Source organism: Exophiala bonariae (genome assembly GCF_035927105.1).
Source record: "Exophiala bonariae strain CCFEE 5792 chromosome Unknown scaffold_39, whole genome shotgun sequence".
NCBI classification, from domain to species: domain Eukaryota; kingdom Fungi; phylum Ascomycota; class Eurotiomycetes; order Chaetothyriales; family Herpotrichiellaceae; genus Exophiala; species Exophiala bonariae.
In genome coordinates, this window is record NW_027042514.1 from 50034 (window position 1) to 64201 (window position 14168).

At 50.5% G+C, this 14168-nt stretch overlaps 5 protein-coding genes across 5 annotated transcripts; 3 read left to right on the forward strand and 2 right to left on the reverse strand.

Moving 5' to 3' along the window:
• Positions 1 to 972: 972 nt before the first annotated feature.
• LTR84_009465 (uncharacterized protein) lies at positions 973 to 2941 on the forward strand (the record flags this gene model as incomplete). Its single annotated transcript, XM_064853005.1, has 6 exons — positions 973 to 1145; positions 1240 to 1610; positions 1674 to 2152; positions 2210 to 2558; positions 2653 to 2833; positions 2890 to 2941. The coding sequence occupies 6 exons, from the start codon at positions 973 to 975 to the stop codon at positions 2939 to 2941; spliced, it is 1605 nt and encodes a 534-aa protein (XP_064700768.1).
• Positions 2942 to 3388: 447 nt separating this feature from the next.
• Positions 3389 to 5796, forward strand: LTR84_009466 (uncharacterized protein; the record flags this gene model as incomplete). Its single annotated transcript, XM_064853006.1, has 5 exons — positions 3389 to 3457; positions 3521 to 3600; positions 3648 to 3963; positions 4017 to 4660; positions 4713 to 5796. 5 exons carry the CDS (start codon positions 3389 to 3391, stop codon positions 5794 to 5796), a joined length of 2193 nt encoding a protein of 730 aa, XP_064700769.1.
• A 284-nt stretch (positions 5797 to 6080) lies between these two features.
• Positions 6081 to 7360, reverse strand: LTR84_009467 (uncharacterized protein; the record flags this gene model as incomplete). Its single annotated transcript, XM_064853007.1, has 2 exons — positions 6081 to 7073; positions 7145 to 7360. 2 exons carry the CDS (start codon positions 7358 to 7360, stop codon positions 6081 to 6083), a joined length of 1209 nt encoding a protein of 402 aa, XP_064700770.1.
• A 2660-nt stretch (positions 7361 to 10020) lies between these two features.
• On the forward strand, positions 10021 to 11853 carry LTR84_009468 (uncharacterized protein; the record flags this gene model as incomplete). Its single annotated transcript, XM_064853008.1, has 4 exons — positions 10021 to 10237; positions 10296 to 10993; positions 11067 to 11307; positions 11375 to 11853. The coding sequence occupies 4 exons, from the start codon at positions 10021 to 10023 to the stop codon at positions 11851 to 11853; spliced, it is 1635 nt and encodes a 544-aa protein (XP_064700771.1).
• Positions 11854 to 13457: 1604 nt separating this feature from the next.
• Positions 13458 to 14105, reverse strand: LTR84_009469 (uncharacterized protein; the record flags this gene model as incomplete). Its single annotated transcript, XM_064853009.1, has 3 exons — positions 13458 to 13662; positions 13735 to 14072; positions 14097 to 14105. The coding sequence occupies 3 exons, from the start codon at positions 14103 to 14105 to the stop codon at positions 13458 to 13460; spliced, it is 552 nt and encodes a 183-aa protein (XP_064700772.1).
• Positions 14106 to 14168: the final 63 nt, after the last annotated feature.

A 14168-nucleotide genomic window follows, 5' to 3' on the forward strand; every position in this document is an offset into this window, starting at 1 on the left:
TTCTATCGGAGGACATGTCCACCCACTACCTTTGAACCTCTTTTTCACCTTCTCTTTATGTAAGATAGCTAACTCGACCTTCCCAAAAGAGTTAAATAGACTGAACGTGGGGAAACACCATTACGGGTATTATGCTGCAGATCCCGGCGTAGGTCAGCGGCCGAGGCTATCGACGTGTTGGAGTCGATCCTTCTTCTACACCCGACTCTATCTCTGTGCTCTCTGCGTCCCTCCTGATCTGCAGCGTGCCGATCATCCACCATTAAAACCATCCCCTGGAACCTCTCTTATCGTGATATCTCCATGGAAGCGTGGCACTGGTCACCACTTGTGCACAACTCCGTCATTTCTATGTCATGTCACACTACCTAGGTACACCACGAAGTACACCCGCCGAGATGGCCTGTGACAACTAGACCAGTTTCGTCTCCAAATACCTTCGCAACTCTGATCTCTGATTCGATAGCACGCATCAATCGCCGACCGCAAAGCACTGCCTGAGCATGCTTATCCCCGCCAAGCTCTGGTGCTTGCCGCACGCCACCAACGCCATGGCGTGGGCTAGGGTATGCAAACCGACCTTCCACCTTGCCTGGTGGTTACGTCTTCCCTGGGGAAGGTGGGAACGTGGTTCACTACTCGCAGATAGCGATTCTTTCAACGGGTTTGTGCACCGGTCGTTCGTGTGAGGGGCTTCTGGCAGCATGTAGTCGTCTTGCGTATCCGTTTTAGCTGTTCCTTTTGAGGCCATTGAGTAAACCTCGCTTGTGTACTTCGGACTTTCCTTTGTACCAGCCTGCTTAACGGCGAGAACTAATACCGGCCGTCGAGTACTGCTGTCATTATCTTCGCTCAAGAGCTGGCCCTCTTTCCCTCTCTCCCTCCATCTTACGCTCTCCCGCACACATTTGACCACCACGACACCTCTCGGTTCGCCTTCAAGCAAGTATAGGCATTTCTCGCGACGCCGCCATGCCGGACGTCGAAGCTCCCTCAGTCCAGGGCGATGAGAAGCATGAGGTCCACCAGATCTTACCCAGTGGGCGCTCCGTCTCGCCCGTTAATCTAGATGAAAAGCGCATGTCTATTTCATCGACCACGGCTGCTAAAAAGATCCTGGAACATAGCCATGATGCCGACGAAGCGTGAGTATATGCATAACACCGCAGCCTCAATTAATGGAATTGAAAGCAATAGTCGAGCCATCAATCAAGTGTACTGACATGGTGAAACCCGTAGGATGAAAGCATTCGCCAACGGCGAAGTGGTCGAACTCGACGAGGCCACCAACAAACGACTCCTGCGAATCATCGATTTCAGAATGATGCCATTGATGTGCGTCGTCTACGGTCTGAATTACCTCGATAAAACCACCTTGTCCTATGCTTCAATCATGGGCATCAAAAAGGACATCCACCTGGTCGGCGACAATTACCAGTGGCTTGGCTCCATGTTCTACTTTGGCTACCTTGCTTGGGAGTATCCGACCAACCGGTTGTTGCAACGACTTCCATTGGCCAAGTATTCAGCTTTCTGTATTGTCGCGTGGGGTGTCATACTTGCGTTGTTCGCAACCGTCAAGGATTTTGGTGGTGCTGTTGCCATCAGATGTGAGTTAGACTTTTCGATATGGTTGACCTGTGAATTTGATCAGCACCTAACACTGGATATAGTCTTACTGGGCGTCTTCGAGGCTGCCGTAACGCCAGGGTTTGCTCTCATCACTTCACAATGGTGGACCAAGAAAGAGCAAGGCGCAAGGACGGGTATCTGGTTCTCATTCAACGGCTTTGGCCAGATATTTGGCGGTTTGGTCGCATACGGTATTGCCGTGGGCGCCAGAAAGCATGGTACCGCCATCGCTCCCTGGAAAATCGTCTTCCTTGTCAATGGCTGTTTGACCGCCCTCTTGGGAGTGGTTTTCTTCTTCGTCATCCCTGACAACCAGCTCAATGCGTGGTGGTTGAAGCCCCGCGACCGCATTCTGGCGGTTGAGAGAGTACGAGTCAATCAACAGGGAATAGGAAACAAGCATTTCAAGTGGTATCAGTTGAAAGAAGCTCTTTTGGATCCTTTGACATGGGCCTTTGGCTTTTACGCGCTCACAGCTGATATTCCGAATGGAGGTATCAGTAATTTCTTTTCACAGCTGGTAACTACCTGTCCAGCATGGAAACCAGCACACCGTTGACTAACATGACCGTCACAGATCGTCTCATTCGGCTACACGCCCGAGGAATCACTACTTTACGGAACACCTGGTGGGGCCGTCGAAGTTGTGGCCTTGATATTCTGCGGCTGGCTAGGAGATAAGATCGGCCAACGTCTGCTGGTCTCAATGGGTGGCCTTGTCATCGCCATCCTCGGTATGGTTCTCATCGTGGCTTTACCACTGGAAAATAACTCCGGTCGATTGGCCGGCTATTACTTGACCCAAGCATCCCCAACGCCCTTCGTCGCATTGTTGTCGCTGATCGCCACCAATGTTGCGGGCTATACGAAGAAGACAACCGTTGCAGCCATTTATCTGATTTGCTACTGTGTGGGAAATATCATAGGTCAGTGACCCTACGACCAACTGCATCACTGGGATTTCTCCCCTAGATATTTCTCCCAAATGAATCTAACCTTTCCCTTTGCCACTCAACATAGGCCCTCAGACTTTCCGCCCCAAAGATGCACCGAGATATGAACCTGCCGAGATCACCATCATTGTGTGCTGGGGCGTATGCCTGATCGATCTGGCTTTCATCTGGTGGTACTGCAAACACTTGAATGCGAAGAAAGCGGCAATCAGAGCTGAGCCTGGATATCAGAAGTTGGAGAATCAAGAGTACGTTGCGTCCTTCCTCATCATTTCGTTCCGCTGTACTGACTCGAAACTCACAGATGGCTTGATCTCACCGATAAAGAGAACCCGGAGTTCGTATACAGCTTGTGATTGCTGGTACTGTAGGTAGAACTTCAGTACTTAACACGTCTAGACAGGCGATGGAACAGACTTGGATGGTCGGTCGTTCGGTTGAGGGAGCGAGGCTGTAGTTAGGCCTTGGGCACGTCACAATATGCCGAAGTGCGGGGTAGCACTAACTAACTAGTTAACTACGAGTAGGTTGAACCACTCCCGAGCCTGGAAGTACTGTACCTTGGGATCATTCCTCTCTAGTTAGTTAGCTACAGGTCAAGAATCAACATCTTCCGGTCCCTAGTTAGGGGCACCCCTATGAGTGCTCCGACTCGGCTTGATTGATTCCTCGCCTTTTGGATCAATGGGACCTGCCACCTGCAATAATACTAGCCTGCATGATTTCTATTGCGACGAGCTCTCTGCTAATTAAACCTTTGCTCCTATTCACTCTAATGCATAGTACTGTGAAACAATTTCGAGATGCCAGATCCTAGACCTCCAACGCGGGTCAGCGTTGCGTGTGACCGTTGTCGAAGAAATAAACAACGGGTATGTCAAGCTCGATCAAGATCTGTAGAACATCTACAATGATGTTGACTGCTAGCCTTCTAGTGTGACACCGCTGAACCATGCGGAAAATGTATTCAAGCCGCCGTGCCGTGCACAAAATCCGATCTACCTCCACCACATAAGTATGTCATTGATTTGCATAAAGCTACTTGCTTATTATATTTTCCAGGAAAGCACGAACCTTGAGTCGCGCACAATCTCACGAGGCCAATGCCACAGCTGTTCGAAGCTGTGCGAGTCCTCTGACATCCGGTCCAAGTCTCAACAGGCAGCTTTCAGAATTCGACCTTCAGCCACCTCGCGATGCATCTTTCGCCCAGGCGTTTCATCGCCAATCTGCCAGTGGCGCGATCAACGATCATCAGGATCGAAGTTCTCGCTACAGTCCAATTGCTGTGGAGCAAGGTAGATCGCCTGTGCGGGCGGAGAAATCGGTATTAGCAGATCTAGGCGGCTCAGAGTCTGCAGTGGACATCACGAAGAAGGTATTTCGGTATTCTGAGAGTTTCTTCGGAAGCGGTAGCTGACAGCGTATGAGATCTTGGGATATGGAACCTCTCCTCTGGCAACAGACCGGGCTACGTTTGCCATTCCAGGTGGAGGTCCGAACAGGTCCCTGAGCTCGATATCAACCTCGCGGACGCTCTTGCCAGTTTCGCAAATCGTTGGTGTCGACCTTCCGGAGCGAACACTTTGTGACGCCTTGATCGATGCATATTTCTACTCTGTACATTGGTTTTCTCTTGTCGTTTACGAGCCCAAATTCCGCCAAACTTATTCCAGAGTAGTTGAAAATGGTTTCGCGGAGCCCTCTGATCGACCCTTCCTGCTTTTGCTCTTGATGGTTCTTGTGATGGGCTGCTGGTACGGCCCAGGTCTAGGACATGATGGGATAGCCCCGGCGACCGAGTTGGCCGACCTACGCAATACCTACCTGCGTGTTATTCGCTCCAGTCTGATGGATCTGATGGATGACGACTGCCTCGAGTTTGTCCAGCTCTGCATCCTCCTTGGTAGCTATTGGCTTTATTGGGGCCGGCCCAAAAGTTCCTTTTCCATTCTGGGCGCAGCAACCAAATCTTCTCAGGCCATCGGATTGCATCGAGATCCTGACAAACGAGTTTCCCTTGCGGATGCTGAGGAGCGAAAGCGCATCTGGTGGACAATATACACATGGGATAGGTCTGTCTCCGAGAGTATTTGCATCTTGGGGGATTACTTACATCCTTTACAGGTTTGCTACTATCATATATGGAAGACCTCTTGGCATCAACGACAAGGATTGCAACGTCGCAATGCCAACAAGTTTCCCAGAGGACATTAATTTCACACTGCCCGACGAGAAAACCCCAGTTTCCCTATCCCCATATCAGATTCAGCTGAACCGAGTCTATCAAATTGCGTCTCCGCTCTTGGAGAACATCTATGGAATTCGATTCTCCACTGATCCCTCTCTCCGCTCCGAAATGCCAGCGATGATCACCAGGATTGACCAGATGATGCGAGACTGGCAGGAAAAATTACCAGTAGACTTGAATCTCGAGAAAAAAGGCGACATCGGTCTCACAACGCCAATTGAGGCTAAGCTGCACCGACTACAGGCCCTTGCATTACAGCTCACATACGACAATCTAATGATTGTAATCCACAGGCCTCTTTTGGCGGACCAACGCCATAAAAGATCCACTGGTGGTAACCAGAACGCGATCCACGCCCAGTCATCTACACTCAACACCAGCACCCATCGTAACAGCTTCCAGCAATGTCTCAACTCTGCTTTGAGGATTTCCCGCATTCAGCAATGCAACAGAAATTTATTGGCACTTGCTCGCCGAACCCATCTGGTCTCATTCATAGGCATGAATCTCTTCACGTCATCTGTCGTCATGTTCATCTGCGCATTGTCAGACACACTGTCCGACCTCGCTCAGGAAGCAAAAAGAGGCATCACTCGCAACTTGAAGATGCTGAAACTCCTCTCCGGGGATGGATCGCTGTCAATGCAGTGCAGCAAGATTCTGGAGGATCTAGTACAGATCATCGTCGACAAGGAGAAAGAAGAAATGCTGCGCAGCCATCCGACTGAAGATGAAGTGGCTCTCTTTGTCCCTACGCGTCGTAGCAGTGCTGTTGAGGGACATGGCGTAAATTTTGGGAACCAGGATGTCGCAGCCATGTCCTGGGCAACAACTCATCCACAGCAAAAAGAAGTTACTGGTACTGATGAGACTGCACCTAGTGGCGGCTTTCAGCTTCAGCGCACAATTGCGAGCCTACAAAAAGGTATTTCTCTCCATTTTTGCCAGGGACTCTACTGACTACCCTCTCCAATTGCAGTATTCAAAGACGCACAGACACCTAAGGCACCCACTACCATCGTACCTCCGGCTATTGCAGACCCCGCCGGACCTCTATCGCAAGGCGAGTTAATGTACAACTTTCCTGCTGGCCACAGCAGGCCTGAACAATCAGGCCTATTGTTTGACGGTGCAAACATTCAAGCAGAAGACCTTGGACAGTTCTGGCTGTGGAATATGGATCCATACAGGGACGACTTCTCCAGCTGGCATTCTGATAATGATTTCAACGGACTCGGTGAAGATTATTCAGGTGACCTGATTTGAAAGTTCTGGGTTTCTGCATGGGTTGACCCATGGTATGCCCCTAGTGTGTTGTTTGGGCCATATATGACGGTCTTTATGCCGCGACGCTGTTCGACATGCCTGAACGCCATCTCTGCTTGGTCGAAGTCGAACTTGTCCGTGATGAGCTCCTTCACACTCAGTTTCCGTTGTTGCAAGAGCTCGATCGCCATTTGGTAGTCGCCAGGACCATAGCGAAAACTGCCACGATAGGTCGCTTCTTTCGAACACAGCTGCGCGACTGGGAAAGCGATCTCGGCTGCCCCAAGCCCTGCTTGAATGAAAATACCACCATGTTTCAATACATGGATTCCGGTGCTGATACATTGTTGAGCTCCAGTTGCGTCAATGACAACTTTAGCCCCGTCAGTCAAGCCAGGCATTTTCATTATCCGACGGGCATTTTCATCGGCTGAGACGGAGTTCATTTGGTAGACGGCCGTGGCGGCATAATCCTTTGCAAATGCGAGGCGGCCGGCGTTGATATCAACCACGGTGACGTTTGAGGCTCCATATGCTCGGGCAACCGCGCAGCAAAGCAACCCGATCGGACCAGCGCCCAGGACCAGGACAGAGAGCCCAAAAGAAAGATCAGCTAGCCTAGCACAATGTACTGCAACACTGAGAGGCTCGATCAGAGCGCCTTCTTCCAAAGTAACATGCTCTGGCAATAGGTAGCAGAAGTCTTCTGGGAGGGTGTAGAATGTCGCCAGTGTCCCATCGTATGGTGGTGTGGCAGCAAACTTCATGGTGGTACAGAGGTTATATCGTCCAGCACGACAAAATTCACATCTCCGGCAGGGAGTTCCCGGTTCCAGTGCAACGCGGTCTCCTGGCTTCAACGTCTTTACCGCGGATCCACACTCTTGGACAATTCCTGTCGACTCGTGGCCGAGGACGAGAGGCTGGCGGACTTTGAAGTCACCGATCTCTCCATGTGTCCAGTAGTGAACCTGAGCGTTGGTGTGTGATCAGCCAACTAGTGGGTAAAAGAAGCGCAGCCAGAGAGCTCCATCTCACTTACATCGGAGCCGCAAATTCCAGTACAGCAGACCTTGACGATGACATAATCCTCGGACGGGAGTGATGGTTTTGGTCGATCTTCGTAATAGAAGTGGCCCTTCTCCTTCAGAACGAAGGCGGAATTGACGGCGGAAGGTTGGCTAGAGCTTGGAGTACGGCCATTAGTTTTGGAAATTCCGTTCAAGCGCTGTTCGTTGGTTTCGGCTGAGATAGCCATGATAAACTTGGTGTTATGTGTGATGCTAGCCTCTATTTCAGAGGGCGAGGATCAATCATAAATATACCATTCTGTTCTGTCAGCGGTGCTCTAACTGGCAGCCTGAATGCCTGCCGCCGGTCCGAGCCCTTTCGTATTCCTTGTAACTCAACATTCCACATTCTGGGTCGTTAGCTCCGCTGAATACCACTCTCTTCAACGACGAACACCCTGGCGTGCCCCTCAGTGGACTAAAACGCCATGATTCTGCGGGCCGATGATGCGAGGTCATCGGTTCCGATAATATAGCCGACCCGAGTGATGGAATCGGAAACCCCGTATTCCTATTTGCCGGCAGAGGCATAACACATCATACATCATACATGAGCCCAGAGCCTGAATGTAAAAACGATCAGGCATTCTAGTCGAGGAGAACAGGTCTAAGCCCTCTTCATGGATCCGTTTTTCATCACATCTACCGTTCATCCGCATCCCCTAATGTGTTTGAAGTGTTGGTGTTCTCAGAGATAAAGAATGGTCTAAGTTGTGCTCCTTAGATGCCAATACAATGGCACCATCAAATTACTCGCATCATACGCAACGTGCGGACCCAATTCTCGATGGCAGTTGGCGTGGAGACGCAACGGCAACCGCGGTGACATTGGAGGCCTGGGGTCAAGGCTTCATGGTTGGGGCATTGATTATTATGGCTTGCGGCACAGTCGCCAACATGCACAGGAGAGTCCTACTGCACAAGCTGATTCTGGCTGAGGCGAGTTCGCCATATCAAAGCGGGTGGAACTGGTTCTAACACATCTCTTCTTACTCGTAGCTCCTACTCGCGATCCCTCATGGAACCTTCTGCTTCATGACCTTCAATGGCTACGGGTGGTACCTCTCTGGAACGGCAGCACTACTCTACATATCATGCTTCGTGCACAACACTATCGCATGGCTGAAAATCAAGCCGTTCGTCTTTGACGGCAGATTTCTCTTCGACGAAAAACACGCGAGAATAGTCCGGTGGATCTACCTGGGGACACTTGGATTGACAATTGTACCAACCGTGACACAAATTGTCTGCAATTTCCTCTTCTTCAACAATATTAGCAGCATTTATACCAGGATCAGGCCTACGGAGTTTCTCTTCAGGTACACGAATATGCCAACTCATATAAATATATAATAATGATAGCCTTCAACCAGGGATCCATGGTGGCTGTTCCCCTGCGTCCTCCTCTTCCACGTTATCAGAAAATGCTACGGTGCTTCGGTCCTCACGCTGATCACTCGAAGTCCTCGCCTGGGCATTCTCCTAGCAGCGATATGCCTCTCCATGATTTTCACGGTCATGGATATCCTCGCAGTCGCCATTCCCAAGATTGGCGGCCCTGTTGATGGGTACGTGAGACTCCAACTCTGAATGCATGATGGTGACTTGGGTTTCTAATCTTCTTTATATAGAATCAATCCTTATTGGAAGCTGACTTTGATCTTCAAGTGTCTTACCGACAACATCTTACTGGACGACTTCAAGACTGAGCTACGGAAGATAGGTTTCGGGAACCTGGGTGGCGAGACTGCAGGACATCTAGATATCCAACGTCCATATCAGTCAAACAGGGTAGATGAGGAGAAGTTTCAGGGGAATAGAGAGCAGGTAGAGAGTGCACCTCCCGGGATTTAGGAGTATATCATCAATGCCATTTCCCACCCTCTCACACAAACGTGCTATTATTTCATTGTAAGGAGGCATCGGACTTGGAATATGCTCAATCCCTTCTTCTAGACCCTGTTTGTGCTGCAACTGTGATCCGCTTGCCTCAGAAGGCTTTCTTTCCGCCGGCCAAATATGCAAGCATCGAAGCCGTTCAATCATCCTCGTAACCAATATCTACCATTTCGGAGCCTATAGCAGTCAAGCCAGCCTGCAATTCGATAGCCCGCAAGTATGTAGACGCAACCTCATAAGCAGAGTATCCTGAAATGCAGCCTGGTGGTTCCTCTAAGATCTGCGTAGCTGGATGCTCGTGGAGATCACTCCAGCGTGTCGAGTCAGCGTGGACTTGCCAAGTGAGGTTAGCGCATCCGATAGCGCCATGCCCGGTACCGAAGATCTCACAGACCCATCCAATCAACAACGATCGGAACATTGCCAAGCTTTCTGGTTTTCTACTTCCTCCGATGAACCTCTTCATCTATCGTTCACGTTCGGCTCAACGACATTTTGCTTCCGACACGATCTTCTCCCCTTGACAGTCGGCAGGGCGACTGTGGGCGAAGTCTAGGATCGATCCTGCAACGGTAGGATCCATCAATTTCGGTACCGCAAAGCCTGTCTAGCGATGCTGCGCACGGCAGTCCGTGGTGAGCGATTCTTGGTCGGTAGGCGTGACCACCATGGCTAGAACACGGTCCTCCAGCTGGGTCCCTATGCCAGTCCGCTGTGGATCGTATGTGGGCATGTCACTATCGTTGACATTCGGAAACCGAGCCTGTGACTTGCTTCATACTCCTGACCCGGCCAGAGTTTTCTGGAAAGCAATCGTCAGGGAGATAAAAGCTCAGATATCCCCCAGAGACGTTCATCCCAACTCTCCACACATCTTAGAGGTCACAGGACAAGCGATTGTCCACTCCACAGCCAGTCTAACACCGACGATTTTCCTGCGTCCTCAACCATGGGCTCACGACGACCGTCTGCGGTCGAACACAACATCGCCATCAGAGACCGGGCGTCCTCAGTTGCGATCCAGGTCGCCGAGCAGCAAAGTTGGCTTGAGAAGACTTTGAAACCAACCAAAATCTCGGCTAGATATCCCATCACGGGCTCAGCACTTCTTTATGCAACATGCGGATTTGGAAGCTTGGGAGATGCTCTCTTCGGTTACAACTCCGGTACAGTTTCATTCGTGACGAGCCATGATGAAGCCTTCCTTTACTTACACATATGCAGGTATAATGTCTGGTTTGCTTGTAAACCCAGTATTTATCACACGATTCTTCTCCGACTATGGTGGAGCTGATGGCACAACTTCGTCCATCAACCCATCCATCACCGGCATATCGGTCGCGTGCCTGCAAGCCTCTGCGGCCGTGGGCGCATTGATCGCCGGTAGACTTGGAGACATTATGGGTCGCAAGAGATGTGTCCGCATCGGAGCATTTATCTACTTCTTCAGTGCATTCATTCAGATCTTCGCCGCCAATTTCGCCACCTTCGTCGCTGGGCGCACTATCCAAGGAGTGGGCGTGGGCTTCCTCTCGATGACCGTGCCGATTATCCAAACCGAAATAGCCAAACCTCACAGGCGAGGGATGATGGTTGGTATCGAGTATACCTTTCTCATTGCTGGATATATGCTGTCGTGCTGGGTCGATTATGGATTCAACTTCATGCTTCCGGACAAGATGTCCTGGCAAGGTCCCTTCATCGTTCAGATCATCTTGTCCTTCGTCTTGTTCACCATGTCATTCTTCTTGCCTGAAACTCCTAGATGGTTGGCAAAGAATGGATTCATGAAGGAAGCTCTCCAGACAGTTGCAGACCTCCACTCAAACGGAGATACCCAGGCGAAGCATGTGCAGGAAGTCTTCGTGGAGATTCAAGAGGCCGTCATCTATGAAACCAACCTTGGAAAATCTGGCTGGCTGGTGAGGTGAACCCTTCATTGGACTTTTTCTTTGCATTGCCATTCTACCTTGAGCTAACGTCCGAGTTCTGCAGGAGATGTTTACCAGATACCGTAAGCGGACCATCGTTGGAATCACCGTTCAGATGTTCGCCCAACTCAACGGCATCAACATAATTTCATTCTATTTGCCCAGCACCCTGGCAGCCGCGGGCTTTGATGAACGAAAGTCACTTCTATTCACTGCTGCTAACGCGATCCCTTACACGGCCGCCACTGTGGTTACCTGGTGGCTCGCTGACCGCTGGGGCCGTAAGCCCTTGTTGCTTCTGGGAGGTAAGTCGAAGACATATGGAACAAAACTTGATGTTCGTTGTTAAAGTAAGCTAACTCAACCAAACAGGTATCGCTATGGCTATATTGTTAGCGGTCGTTTGCGCTTTCACGGAGGCCGAGATGGCGTCGCAGACTAAAGCTAATGGTCAATACGCCTTTGTTATGCTCTACAATATAGTGTACGGTTTCACGTGGGGTCCTATGCCTTGGCTTTTGCCGGCCGAGTGCTTTCCGTTAAGAGCACGTAGCAAAGGAATGGCGCTGGCGACGACTTCGAACTGGATCTTCAACTTCATCATCGGCATGGTTTCGCCCGATGCCTTCGCGGGAATCGGCGGATATTTCTACCTCGTGATAGCCGGATTCTGCCTCTTCTCTGCGGGGCTGTCGCATTTCTACTATGTGGAAACCGCCGGCATAACACTGGAAGAGATCGCGGTCGCGTTTGGAGACCAGGCATTCGCCGACGGTGATACCGAGGTCATGGAAATCGTCCAGTTGAAGGATTCCAACAGGAGAAGCTCCGTCGCGCCCAGCCAGAAGTAAATTGAGCGTCACGCCATGTAACGAACGGACTTGAGAAGCTCGATGGGTGCGGGATGCGGGTGGAATGGGAAGGGGAATGGGAAGGAGAACGAGAATGGAGATGAAATTGGAATTGGTGGTGTGGAAAGACAGGCCGGTCGAAATTTGGTTGGGGTGTCTGGCACTGGCACTCGCATTGCAGTGACCACCACGTTCGCTTTATCAAATCTGTACTTCACGGGCAGTTGCAAAATCTTGCTTGTAAGTATTTTCAGAGTATCATTTTTGGTTCCCACATGGCGCTGCCGGCATCAAAATCACATGTTGCCAGCTCCATTTGTGCCCACGAGCCCTGTTTTTATGCCTTCGCTATCAGCGCCATACATATCTAGCATGAGTGGCCTATGACTTAGTATGCATCTACGATGAAATGATAGACACTGGCATTTAGCACATGCTTCAAGAGACGATGGTCGTCGTCATATAGGCTCCAACAACTCCGACACCGGATCAGATAACAGCGTTTCTCAGTGCATATTCCCATCAGATTAGATATTGTTTTTGCGAACATGTGCAGATCTCACATGCCCTGGTCCGACGGCGTGGCCCGCTCATGCACTACACTAGAACATCCCTGTAAGAAAAATAGTATGCATATGGTGGGGTTGAGGTCGATGTTGATGTTGATGTCGATATTGGTGCCGATGCTGCTGGTGGTGTTGCTGTTGGTGGGCCCCGTAATCGTCACGTCACCTACAAAGTAGGACTGCAATTGAGCAAGATGTCAGCATCATCACACCTTCCACGAATCATGAGGCAGGGTTTTGTCAGCAGCACGGGTTACTTGTCTCAATCACTGCTTCTTTGTCCGTGATGGGATTCGTTGAGAGCAAAATGGTGCGAAAAGTTTAACCGGGATTGGACGCATTGATCGATTGACAGTTTGCTGGTCACAAGGCCGCTGGTCGTTCGCTCGTGTGGCTTGGGGATGCAGGCGTGGGGCAAAGGAAGAGGCGTTACGAGACCCTCGTTGGTATACTGCCACTTTGGGAAGACATCACATATATCATTTTCGAATGACGGTTGATTTTATAACCAATAAGACTGACATCAAAGATGATGACCACCAAAACACCATGAATGCAAGCCTTTGAAAGGATCGAGAGAGTTTTCGCTATCAAGTTGCTCAAGCTTTGCTATCTGAATCATCGACGAAGCTTGTGAGAGGTGGGATGAACGTGGTGGTTGCAGAATGTGAACGACTTTCTACGTGTGGGTGTCACCCGCTAGGCATCCTGTTACCCAAAATTCTCGTGTTTAGAATAGTCAAACCAATCCGACGTCATACAAATGGGATGACAGTGCGTTTGCAGAGTTTGCTTTTTGCTTTGCACTTTGCAATGTTCCGTTTGTGTAAGATGTCAGCACACTCAGATCCGACGATACGGCGAGGTCTTTGTCGTCGATGCGCACTGAACACAGTTGAGAACGGAGTGCTGCCTAGTCACCGTGGGATGACAACCCGTTGTAAATCTCGACCCTTCCAGCAGAAGACAGCTGGTGGCCTTCCGAGAGACGATCCGGAGGAATGTGCTGCACAATGGACGACGACCGTCCAAGGGACATCACGCAATCTTTGAGCGCCCATCGACTCGTGGCTGTGCCTCCTCCCAATCCTCCTTCGACAGATATCTCTGAATCAACGTTTTCTTGCCTTGCCATTGGGCAATGGTGGATCCCAGAGCTTGGAGCTTCCACGGAATCCACCACCTGAGTGGGCCAAGGAACCATGCCCCAGGGAACATGACCATAGCTGTTGCCGACACGTGTCTGAGTTTTTGGGAGATTGAGTTAGCATACCCAGAAATCCGAGACCATGATGGGCCGACGGGAACAACTCACTGGATCAGCATGATCTGCAGGATATCCATCCGTTCTTTCTTCTCCGCCACATCACTGATATACTTCAGCAGAGACTGGAAGAAAAGTCGATCCATCCGCGCGTCCATACCGTCCAAGCTCGGGTGGGCCTTGATCAGAAACGTAGTGTCCTCTGTGGCTGCCGGATCCGGCCAAAAGGTATGAGGCATCATCGGGGTGATTTCGTACGGGTTGGCTTCGTTCGCAGTCTCTGGAGTATGAATAGTGTCAATGAGGCCGTAGGTCGTCGTTGTTCCTACTCGCCCACTGAGGACGACAAGGGATTCGGATTGCAGCAAGTGGACGTGCAGTGGAGGTGCCTGAGAAGAGTGGATGATTAGTACTTGCAGCATTGTAGTCCGTTTTGTATCCCAGTTTACATCGAAGGAAGGCGCTTCGGAGGTGGAAGCGTAAGA